Below are 12730 nucleotides of genomic sequence, written 5' to 3' on the forward strand. Positions count from 1 at the left end.
AAAGAGTAACACAGAAACAAGAAAGAACGAGAATGTTAACCATGCTCTGATATAACACCTCTTGTATAATGTGCTTACTACACCAAGCCCCCTTTTTGCTCCCTATTTCCCGTATCCATGTACTTGCTACTCATACCAGAGATCTCATTATGTGGCCAGGAGGAGATGAGATGAGTAGATGAAGGTTATCTCAAATTGCATCATTACAGCACTCGTACAGCGGCAGACTTATAAGTATCAGCAAAATGCTTTTAGGTAGGCATAGACAATTTCATTTCTAGGCGCTGTCACTATGAAATTACGGTCACACCCCTGATGTCAAGGTAGTGTACTCCTACAACCAACCATGAATCATTTAATTTTCACAGTGATAGGATGCAAACAGCAGCAGACCAGAGTAGCAAAAACTCCAATAAGGTTCAAACATTTAGGGACAGTGTAATCTTTAGAAAGAGTTGGATTTATAGAGGAACAGTTTAGCTTTGAGGAGAAAGAATTTGGAAGGAGAGAAAAAAAGTTCACCTTGCACTGCGATGGTCTTGGTGTCTTGCAGGATGGAGTTGGCGGAGGACACCTGCACGGTGACAGTGTGCATGCCCTCTCTGGTGAAGGTGTGGGACATGCTGCCATCCAACGTTACAATGGGCTGCAGAGGAAGAGGAAAGGACAGAGTAAAGAGATGAGAAAAGATGAAAAAAAAATTAATAGAGAGGGTGAGAACTTCAGAAGAAGTCGAAGAAGGATGAAAAAGAATGCAGATGAGAAATGGAAATGAAAAACACAGGTGATAAAAAACATAAAACACAGTAGCAAGTAGCAAAAATGAAAAAAAGAGAAAGGAAGAGTACAAAAAAGATGAAAAGCAACAGATGAAAAAGAAGAAAAATACAGAGACGTGAAAGGAAGGAAACTACACAAGTCACATGTAAACAAACTGTAGGGAGCAACGCCACGGGAGATGCCTCCTGGAGTGTCATCTTAGCTTCATCCGAAGAAGACAGGTTAGTTCAGCAGATGCTGGTGTTTACAGTGCACAACCGATGGAGCGAGAGCACTGAGAACATAGTACTACACTTTCAACAGCATGGGAGTTCTACTGTGTTCAGTGTTGCCAGATTGGGTGGTTACCCTCCTTGGGATAGCCGTCAGCGGGTAAAACGGGAAAAATCGGCCATTTGGCGTTTTTCCTCTGCAGTTTTATGCCCATAGGAATCGATGCAATTTCTTGAAATTAGGCTGAATTTAGCGGCTCCAGGCGGTTTCTGAGCACATTTTGGGAGGGATTTGATCAGACACATCTGGCAACACTGTTTGTGTTGCAGCAGTCATCGTCAAACATCTGGCCCCTGAGAACTTGACGTGCATTTTCAGCAGTATAGGAGCTGTGCGTAGGTGTGTGTAGGTGTGCGTAGGTGTGTGTGTTCGTTTTCAGCAGTATAGAACCTGTGCGTAGGTGTGTGTAGGTGTCAGGTGTATTGGAGCTGTGCGTAGGTGTGTGTGTTCATTTTCAGCAGTATAGGAGCTGTGCGTAGGTGTGCGTAGGTGTCAGGTGTATTGGAGCTGTGCGTAGGTGTGTGTGTTCATTTTCAGCAGTATAGGAGCTGTGCGTAGGTGTGTGTGTTCATTTTCAGCAGTATAGGAGCTGTGCGTAGGTGTGTGTGTTCGTTTTCAGCAGTATAGAACCTGTGCGTAGGTGTGTGTAGGTGTGTGTAGGTGTCAGGTGTATTGGCCCCTGCTGCTGAGAGAGGCGCTTGTCAAACATCTGGCTCTGTCAACTGGGTTACAGTGCCGTATGGTGTGGTGTCTTTTTAACTTGGTATGGGAGCTGAGAGCATATTGTAATAAAAAAAGAACCATGAAAGATAGAAAAGAAAGAAAGAAAGAAAGAAAGAAAGAAAGAAAGAAAGAAAGAAAGAAAGAAAGAAAGAAAGAAAGAAAGAAAGAAAGAAAGAAAGAAAGAAAGAAAGAAACATGCTGTACAACAGTTGTAGAACAGTTAGACTCCTCAGGTATTTCAGTATATTTTATGATTTTTTTGGGCTTTAAGCCTTTATTTTTTGACAGGACAGTTAAAGGGTGACAAGTCGGAGACAAAGACGGGCAGGCGGGCTCGGCAAATGACCCTGGCCAGACTCGGACCCGGGTGGGCGATGTAGAAGACCAATGTGCCGCCGATAGAGCCACGACTAGGCCGTTTTAGAATGTTTTAAATTCCAATTCATACATACGTGTCCCTGTTTGCCCTGCTGCAGTTGCTACAACACTGGTGCTTCAGAATTGTATTTATGCACTAACTAATAAAAAAATAACAGTTTTGTAGGTTTTTAACCAATGTTACGAAAAAACAAGGCATCACGTCAACCACCCATATTCATACATACGGTACATGTCTCCTGCTGCAGTTCCTACTACACCAAGCCCCCTTTTTGCTCCCTATTTCCCGTATCCATGTACTTGCTACTCATACCAGAGATCTCATTATGAGACTGGTGCTTCAGAATTGTATTTATGCACTAACTAGTCAGACATTGGATAGAAACAGAATCAGATGGAGCCTCATGACTCACTTCAGATGAGTAAAATAAAATAAAAAAAAGATTCAAGGGGAAAATAAAATAAAACAGAAAGATGAGGAAAGAAAAATAAATAATCCACATTTAAACACACTGCAGGGCACAACGCCACAGGAGACGCCTCCTGGAGAGAAGCCCTGCGTCATCTCAGATTCATCCAAAGGCAGTTAAGCTAGTTAAGCACACGTTGGAGTTTACAGTGGAGTTAGTGCGCTGTGAACATAATCCTACATGTTCATCAGTATTGGAGCTGTGCTGTGAGTAGGTGTTACATGCATTATCCCCGCAGTGTTGATGCTGTTGTCAAACATTTAGGTCTGTCTGTTGGGTTACAGTAAAAACTACACATGAGACTATGGTGTGGTTTCTCTTTATCATCATTTGGCAGGTAAGAGACTGAGTAAGAAAGAAAGAAACAATCTGGACTTTGAAAATTTGTAGTTCAATTGATGCTGTCTCTGTTTCCTTTGCTCCAGTTGCTGTAAGATCGGTGCTTGACTGGTGTATTTATGCACTAGCTAGTCAGACATTAGAGACGGAATAAAGGAGAAAATGGAACCTCACGACTCACCTCAGAGCTGTTGCCAAGCCACCAGAAGTAGGTGAGTGTGCGAGAGTGGCTGGGCCAGACGACAGCTGTCAGGTTCACCTCCTTGTTCTGGATCACCACGAACGGAGCCAGCAACTGGACATGCTCCGCCACACCTGCACACAGGAGAACCAGGGAGAACCACACGAGGACACAGTTACACTGAGAGGAAGGATGTTTGGTAACACTTTACTTGACGCTGGTGTCATAATAGTTTCATGACACAGTCATAGATAAGTCATAAACAATATGTCCATGTCATAAACATTTTATGACTGTTGGCCTTAAGTGACATTTGGTTATGGCAAAGTTGTCTTTGACACTGTAATGACATGCTTATGACACCCGCGTCAAGTGAAGTGTTACCGAATGTTTTATCTGAAATGGACTGGAGGGTTGGAGAGGTAGGGAGAGGCAGTACATCCAAACTACGGACTTGCAAGAGAATATAGTCCTTGTTTAAATCATCCTTGGAAATTGCTTTGCTTCATTTGTTACAAATGTCATTGCACTTTTCAAATTCAGAAGACATGGTGTTTAAATAGTGAAGATGTTGGGAATCATGTCTGGCATTTGGTTAAGTGTTTGGGTCCGGATTCCAGCAGTTGCGATGAAACATGCTAACAAGCTACGCCGCCAGACACAGGGAGCGGCTGGATTAACAGCCTTAAGGTAAAAAGCATTTATTTAACTCAAGGCGAGATGGAAAATGGGCTTATTTCCAAAAATGGAACAGTGTCGCTTTAAGAACTGGTAAAATGTATTTCTCATTGCTGGTGTGGCTTGGTGCCAAGCCTGTGTGACATACCTCATCTGAGCGAGAAAGAGAAAGAGAGAGAGAGAGAGAGAGAGAGGGAGGGAGAGATCATAGCCCCTTGAAAGAGACGTTTCTGTCAGGGCAAATTAAGGATGCCTGTCTGTGTGAAATTTTGATTTGATTGGAAATGACATGTTCAGCTGTTTCTGCTACGCCTTGAAGTCCCACACGGAACACTTTAGGGAACCTTTAGGCAGTGACATAATAATTACCATATATTATCAATGACTATTATGTAGTATGCCAGATGGTGGTGAGTACGTACATGTAACATGCAGGTAGAGGGAGGTGCTGTCGGCGCCCATCTCGTTCTCAGCGAGCGCGGTCACGCGGAATATTCCAGCACTGCGATAGACGTGCTTGATGCCCTCCTCTGTCCATGTCAGGTTTGAGTAGGACACCGCTGTGCCGTCACCAAAGTCCACCTGGATTTGGGTTCGCATGGAGTCACCCTGGCGATGGAAATAGAGAAGTTTGTGAGTTTATGAATCATTGATTATTTTTTTAAAAATATGATTAACATCTTCAATGCTGTACTATGTGTGGTGGTGGGCTTTTCCTGAGAAAGGCTTGAAAATGTCTTTGTGCTAGAACGTGCACACACACACACACACACACACACACACACACACACACACACACACACACACACACACACACACACACACACACACACACACACACACACACACACACACCAAAATTAACTGTTGGGTGCTTACTCTTGGTAATCATAATGGAGTCACCCTGGCAACAGAAGTTTATGAATTATTGATGCATTTTGGGAAAAATGAATTTACAGCATTCATACAGTACCTGCTGCAGGGGTTTTCTGAGAAAGTAAAAGGTTTGAAAAAGCCTTACAGGCATGCATACGCAACAAAATAACTGCTGGATGCTCCATCTCATTAATCATAATGTGTCACTAGACAACATGGGCTTCCCAGAAATGAGATATATAGACTACCAACAGAGCCAACAGCTCATGTTTGAATTATTGCAGCCCACTGATATCAAGAAAAAAACAGCAACCCCCTTTACCCAGAGAGGTGAGAGATTCTGCCAAACAAGAAAACAGCAAGCCCCCTTTACCCCCAGAGGGGAGGGATTCTGCTAAACAAGGCCTTCCACACTCCTGACCCCCTCTAGCCACAGAGGTGAGGGATTCTACTAAACAAGAAAACAGCAACCCCCTTTAACCCCAGAGGTGAGGGATTCTGCTCAACAAGGCCTTCCACACTGACCCCCTTTAGCCACAGAGGTGAGGGATTCTGCTCAACAAGGTCTTCCACACTCCTGACCTCTCTCTTGGGTTATGCATCCAGCTGGAGGCCATTTTGTAAAGTCCAAAACCACCACCACCAACGTGCTGCTCTGTCCACTGACCTGCAGTATACAAGTAATTTCTCAATGCCTCCCGCTCAATGTGCTGAGACCACAAGATAACGTGGCAATGTGCCATTTATGTAGGTTATTTTGTTGTCCATTTTCATTGAAGGAAGTTGGAAGCCATATCTTTTTTTGACGTGGTTTATTTCAAAATTTGAACATACTGTAGTATAGCTATGGAGCGTTTTTCATTCTTCATTATTAAAAAGGTTTTTTTTAAAAACAGCAACCCCCTTTACTCCCAGAGATGAGGGATTCTGCTCAACAAGGCCTTCCGCACTCCTGACCTCTCTCTTGGATTATGTATCCAGCTGGAGGCCATTTTGTAAAGTCCAAAACCCACCACGGCCAAAGCGCTGCTCTTTGCATTCACAGCCACAGTAGAATACAGTAGAAGTCATTCTTTCAGGGCCTTATGCCCAACATGCTGAGACTGCAAGATAATATGGCAAAGTGCCATTTATGTAGGCCTATATATTGCTTTTTTGTTGTTGTTATTTTTGAATTTGGAAGCCGTATATCTTCCATTGGTGTTCATCCTTCCTATTTTGTGATGTGTTTCATTTAATATTTGATATGATATACAGTATAACATATATTTAATATATATATCTTGGTTATATTACAAGCATGCAAAAACATCTACTTACAATCTCCTATGCCAATGTGGAGGAAAATTTCAAAATTGGAACATACTCTGAGTGCGTATACATGCAGTTCAGTATCCCGAATTTGCATTTGAGCATTTAAACACTTCACTATCCCGAATAAGCCCTTATACATTTACATTCGTCCTTACTAAACTACTGTTAGACGTCACAGGGATTTTACATTCTTCTAACAAATTATTTACAGAATGGTTGAATCCCTTCTTTTAATGAAAAACCTTTGGAAATATATACAGGGTGGTGGCAGCTCAGAATCATCAGCCCTGCTCAGTTTGAGCCCTGCACATTTACTGACACACAACAGTCTGCCATCCATAAGCACATCAGCGGCAGCATCTCCTCAGTAATTAGCTATTCTAAATCGCCTCAGTGGAAATCATTAACAGTGTGTTACCGCCAGCTAACCAACTGTGCTCTGGCACTAACAGGGTGTCTCTGCTGCTCCCACAAGCCAATGCTAACACAGCTTACAGCTGCTGACACTGCCGACTAGCATGGCACTGCAGTCCCAGAAGTGTGTGTGTGTGTGTGTGTGTGTGTGTGTGTGTGTGTGTGTGTGTGTGTGTGTGTGTGTGTGTGTGTGTGTGTGTGTGTGTGTGTGTGTGTGTGTGTGTGTGCGTGTGTGTGTGCGCGTGCGCGCGCACATGCGTGCGTGCGTGTGTGTGTGTTCCTTCATGCGTGTGTGTTCCCCTTGCCAGTGAGTGTCAACAGAGGGGGATGCAGGTGTTGTTGTATCCAGAGGCCATTAAATGAGTTTGCATGCTCACACACACATGCACGCACGCAAGCATGCACACATTATAGTTCCCGCAGAGGTTTTTCACCTCTGAAAAGTTCCACAACACATCCACCGAAACAACAACCACCACCAAACTATATAACATTGTTTGGCCATATTCCAAAACCCATTGGCTTATACTCCACCAGCCTACACTCCATTCTCTAAAAACACCAGTCCATCCACTTCCACAGAACCCATTCTCCCCATCTACGAGTGCCTATGCCCAGAGGAGACTCTAGGGTCACCTGGGGCCCCAAGCAAATATTCAAAAGAATGCACATTTGAACCAAAATCACCACTACTGTGAGAAAGTGTGAGCTGTTATTCACCATCTAGGGATTTGGGGGGACTCAGGCGGCTGCCTGACTACTCTGGTGACAAGATGCACCTCATGCCCCATGGGACGAGACCGAATCCCATATTCCACTCCCATAAACCAGTGCAGGGATCTCTCCCAGAGACACCCATAGGGCTTTCAGGCCGACCAGAACGGAGCCGGAGCCGGCCACTCCACCAACCTACACTACATTCTCTAAATACACCAGTCCAACCACTTCCACAGATCCCATTTCTCCCTTTCCACGAGTGCCTATATATGCCACACCCATCTTGCCCATGGGACTAGACCGAATCCCATATTCCAATCCCATAATGCAACTGGATAGCACCGCAGGGATCTCTCTCAACAGACACCCATAGTGCATTACTGAGCAGAGGCAGCTGTGCAGGGAACAGTAACCAGCAAATATACTGTAGCTGTTTATTGTTTATTCCACCTCTCCTATCACTCAACATAGTCAGAGAGAGAGAGAGAGAGACAACCTGCACACAAACAGACAACATACACACTTACACACACACACACACACACACACACACACACACACACACACACACACACACACACACACACACACACACACACACACACACACACACACACACACACACACACACACACACACACACACACACACACACACCTTTTTATGTCTTCAACACAAAATTTCACTCATTCACATGCAGTCAACAATGCACAAGCAATAGGGCCCATGTTTTGAAATGTGAAAACATTAACAAATTCATATCCTGGAACATTTGCCCGTGTATAAAGGCACTCACACACACATATGGAACGATGCACATACACTTACAGATTGTATCAATTCCTCAAACATTTATGCAAATACAAGGCTACATTTAAAGACCAAAACATTGCCTGCCTCCACTTACACTACCCCCCCCCACACACACACACACACTCACACACTCCAAACTCCAATAGATTCACCTCACCCCTCCTCAAACACACACACACACACACACACACACACAGACACACACAGACACAGACAGACAGACAGACAGACAGACAGACAGACACACACACACACACACACACACACACACACACACACACACACACACACACACACACACACACACACACACACACACACACACACACACACACACACACTCCAAATAGATGCATACCACCTCACCCCTCCTCAAACAAACGCAGGCAAGCATGCACGCACGCGCACACGCACACGCACACGCACACGCACACACATACACTCAAACTGCCTTGCATCCATCCAGCACCAGTCTGCTCGTGGTGCTGTTGGTATCCCTGAATGAGTCTGATTGAGTCTGAACAGCTGCTGTTTGCTGGTGGCTTCAGGGAGATTTCATGCCACTTTACCTGGAAAATTAGGACTCAAGCGACTCCACAACAGAGGAGTTGAGGGGGAGAGAGATGGAGAGAGAGAGAGAGAGAGAGAGAGAGAGAGAGAGAGAGAGAGAGAGAGAGAGAGAGAGAGAGAGAGAGAGAGAGAGAGAGAGAATGGAGAAAGAGAGATGTGGAAAAGGTAGAAGAAACTAGGGAATTCATAGACAGAAAGTTTGCATATGTAAATAAAGTACTCATAAAACATTTCTACAAAATAAATAAATAAATAAAATAAATAAATACATAAAATTGATGTTTTTTCTCTTGTTTAGGTGGAAATGCAACATGGGGGGGTGACCCACTATTGTAACAGATGTATTTAGCCCCCTAAATGGGGGGTTTTAAAAATCTGCTTACATGGAAACAGAAGCCCAAAACCAATGTAAACAGGAGAAAAAAAAACTTCCACATTTAAAAATATTCTGCTTCGTGGAAACAGCTCCTGAGCAGAGGGGTCTAATATCCAGTATACACCATTCATAAAGCCTGTGTAATCCAGGGATGCTAATTTACCAATGTGTGGAGATCTTTTATCTTAATATAGCTTCATAGTGTGTTTACAGTTCAAACTGAAATGAATTATTCCATTTGACGCAATTTCTAAAAGCTTTGTAAAGCAATGTTTTTCCAGGTATCACTGAAAACTAGGCGCTGACAGGAATCAATGTCAAACAAGCACCACACCTATTTCATTTCATTGTTCACACAACTTAAAGAGCCATTTGGAAGAATGCCTGACAAGGAGCATGTTGGGCAAATGGGAATATGTTTGGTCTGTTTGATTAACTGTCATCGTGCTTGCACATCCTCCTTAGTCCCAACAGAACAGGAAGTATCACCATGGGACCAAAGCAGAAAAAAGGTCCAACAGAGGAATTTAGAGATAAAGGAAGTCAGGTCTGTTCACTCATGTCTGAAGGAAGATCTCTGTCTACATGTCTGTCAGGAATCACAAAGACATGTCATGATTGAAAAGGGTGATGCACAGGAGTACAAGGTGACTTGTCAGACAAGAGAGTTTAAAAAAGGCATGTTCCTCTTTAATTTTAAGCCAGGTCTACTCAGTCACGAAGGAAGTCTGAAGGAAGATCTCTGTCTACATGTCTGTCAAAAAATCACAAAGACTTTCCATCCTAAATAAAAAGGTATGATGTATCCAAGAGAACAAGGTGACTCGTCAGACAAGAAAGTTCAAGAAGCTTAAAAATAAACTGAGCTCACACGACTCACAAAATAAGATTTGCATTCAACCATGTCATGTTAATCAAAAGGACCTTGATTATAAACAACTGGATTTCAGTGTGAAACTTGGAGATGTACATATATAACACTCCTAATACAAATGGCTTCTTTAGTTCCGACTCAATGATGAGGAAGCAGGAGCTATATGACTGGACGACTTGTATTAGTAACTGCCAATCAAATGTGTCTGGATTATGAATTATTTCTTTGTTAAGATGTTTTTGTGACTGACTTTGTTTTCTTCGCTTGTCTATTTGTTCCACATGTTAGTTCTGTTATAATGACTATCCACACTATCATTGTGTTGTCAAGACAGAGAAAATCCAGACATGCAAAACACACACGTACACACACGTACACTCACTCGCTCACTCACTCACTCACACACTCACTCATATACTCACACACACACACCAGGGGTGGAACTTATTTTTTCCCCCACCACTCACTGTGGCACGTAGATTTCAAAATCTACCAGTCACTAGCTATTTTTACCACTCAGAGTGACTAACGGGTTGAAAAATTTACCCGTCAGCCCTGAAATTTATCTGTCCTCCTTGGCGGGTGGACGGGTGCTTATTTCCAACCCTGACACACACACACACACACACACACACACACACACACACACACACACACACACACACACACACACACACACACACACACACACACACACACACACACACACACACACACACACACACACACACACACACACACACAGGGTTAAAACAAAGCTTAGTTGTGGACAGTATTTGCACACTGGTGGCAAAGCAAGCCATTTGTAGCCTATAAGATGCAAAATGGCTGACAATTAGTCCACACCATCGGTGTGCTCCCTCTGGACAAAGAAACCGCATTTTGAAATTAAGTTTCTCCCACCACACCATGCAATGGGTTCTCCTCTTTCCATCTACTTGTCTAGCCATTCTTTCATTCTTCCAATTTTATTTTTCACAATTTCCAAAATACCTATAGTCAATCATAGTGTTCAAATCCAGTCAAGACTGAAAAAAAAAAATCTTGATTTAAATAAATCGTAGTCGTGGTCAGCAAATGCACTCTGGCAGTCAAAGCGAGCAGATCGTCTGGGTTTATATGCAAAATGGCCGACACCAAGTCAACACAATCTGTTCTCACCATCTGAACATAGACACCAAATGGCCGCATTTTGAAGATGTCTTACATACTTAGCACGGGGCCATATGTCCCACACTGCACCAATTAATGGGTACACAAACATGCCCAGAATGCTATGAACATTACACATAGAGATATTCTGTGGAGGCCTGCTGGGAGGCTTGTAACAAACATACACTTATAAACGACGTGAAGTGTGGCATGTGCATTACGCCCCTTTTTGGGGGGAAAACATTGGTGGAAAAGCCAATGCAAGTCAATTGGTGGTGTTGGGAAAGAATAAACGAAAGACAAAGACCTGCAGACTAGCGTTGTTCACGCTCAACATGTCAAAAGACGTGTTGTGTTGTCACCTGTTCCAATACAGCCGTGGCGCCGTGGCTGAAGCAGGACTGTGTTCATTTAGGCTAGCCGATGTAGCATGTCAGTTAATGAGACATTCGGTTTGTTTTCCCCCAAAAAGGGGCGTAACGTTGCCTGGTTAACACCAGACTTAATCACAAGTGTCTTTCAGATCGAAACGATTCTGTAGAACTAAAGGCAGTATGGGAGTTCCCAGGCTAGGCGTAACGCACATTCACAAGGAAAGTACCCGGATGGCCGTTTATACGTCAAGAATTGGCTCCTCTATCCCAATATGGGCCAGCACGCACGCAAACACGCACGCACACACTCACGCGCACGCACTCACGCGCACCCACGCACGCACGCACACACACACACACACACACACACACACACACACACACACACACACACACACACACACACACACACACACACACACACACACACACACACACACACACACACACACACACACACACACACACACACACACACACATATAAGGCTTGATAAAGAGTATCCATCTTCACCTGTTCCAGTTGTATCAGGAAGGTGACGTTGGAGTGCAGGGCTGCTGTGAGTTTGCCCTGGCTGGTCCTCAGCTGGAGGCCGCGTGGAGGCCTGTTGGGACACGTCTGCCGCCGGGCCATGTACATGTCATTCACCCCCTTAGTGCAGTTGTTTGCCGCCACCTTACGGTACCTAAACCCAGTAAACAGGATGGGAAAGGGTTAATGCAACAAAGAACATATTAGCAGACCTTAAAGCGATGGTTCGGAGTAGATTCACCCTAATGCCATTTGAACTGTGACATCTATCCAGCAGACCACCCGAAGTGTCACGTTACTTTCGTCATCTGACACAAGCCCGTAAAAGTCGTCAACAAAGTTCCAGGCAAGAGTATTAAAAAAAGCATTTTCATTGAATTGTGATAAAGGCTTATATTTTCAAGGAAACACTTACAAGATATTTCAAATGTTACCTACTTTCAATTAGACAAGGATTTTCGTTATCAATACTGATGCTGAATCCACTTTTCATTGTGCATAATGATGAGTATCGTTGAGAACTTTTACGGGCTTACGGAAGTAACGTTGAGGCAGCTTTAGCAGCACAGAATCTATTCGACTTGAGTTGATAATAATAAACTCCAGGACTATTTCCACATTTTCCAAATGCTTCGTTTTGTGAGTCGATACCATATTTGTACTACTGTCGAAGTTTGGTGTCATGACATGTGACTTTTGTGGGGTAAGTTTGGATATACTTTGAATGTCCAATAGCGCTTGTGCCAAGCTATTTGGAATAACCATACAATAACTCGGTAACTCTGATAATGTTCGCCCAAGCCAGAAAACACTTCGGGTGGACTACTGGATGGATGTCACGGTTCAAATGGCATTAGGGTAAATCTACTCCGAACCATCGCTTTAGAGTGTTAATGC

At 43.7% G+C, this 12730-nt stretch overlaps 1 protein-coding gene across 1 annotated transcript in view; it reads right to left on the reverse strand.

Moving 5' to 3' along the window:
* LOC134445522 (VPS10 domain-containing receptor SorCS3-like) overlaps positions 1 to 12730 on the reverse strand; it is a 219938-nt gene that overhangs the window by 14863 nt on the left and 192345 nt on the right. Inside the window, exons 18-21 of the mRNA XM_063194583.1 lie at positions 11816 to 11987; positions 4245 to 4431; positions 3145 to 3278; positions 523 to 646 (exon numbers count right to left, since the gene is read on the reverse strand). Of these exons, the coding sequence (XP_063050653.1) occupies positions 523 to 646; positions 3145 to 3278; positions 4245 to 4431; positions 11816 to 11987 (617 nt within the window). The remainder of the gene's footprint in view (positions 1 to 522; positions 647 to 3144; positions 3279 to 4244; positions 4432 to 11815; positions 11988 to 12730) is intronic.

The sequence above is a fragment of the Engraulis encrasicolus genome, chromosome 1, assembly GCF_034702125.1.
Source record: "Engraulis encrasicolus isolate BLACKSEA-1 chromosome 1, IST_EnEncr_1.0, whole genome shotgun sequence".
Classification (NCBI taxonomy): Eukaryota; Metazoa; Chordata; class Actinopteri; order Clupeiformes; family Engraulidae; genus Engraulis; species Engraulis encrasicolus.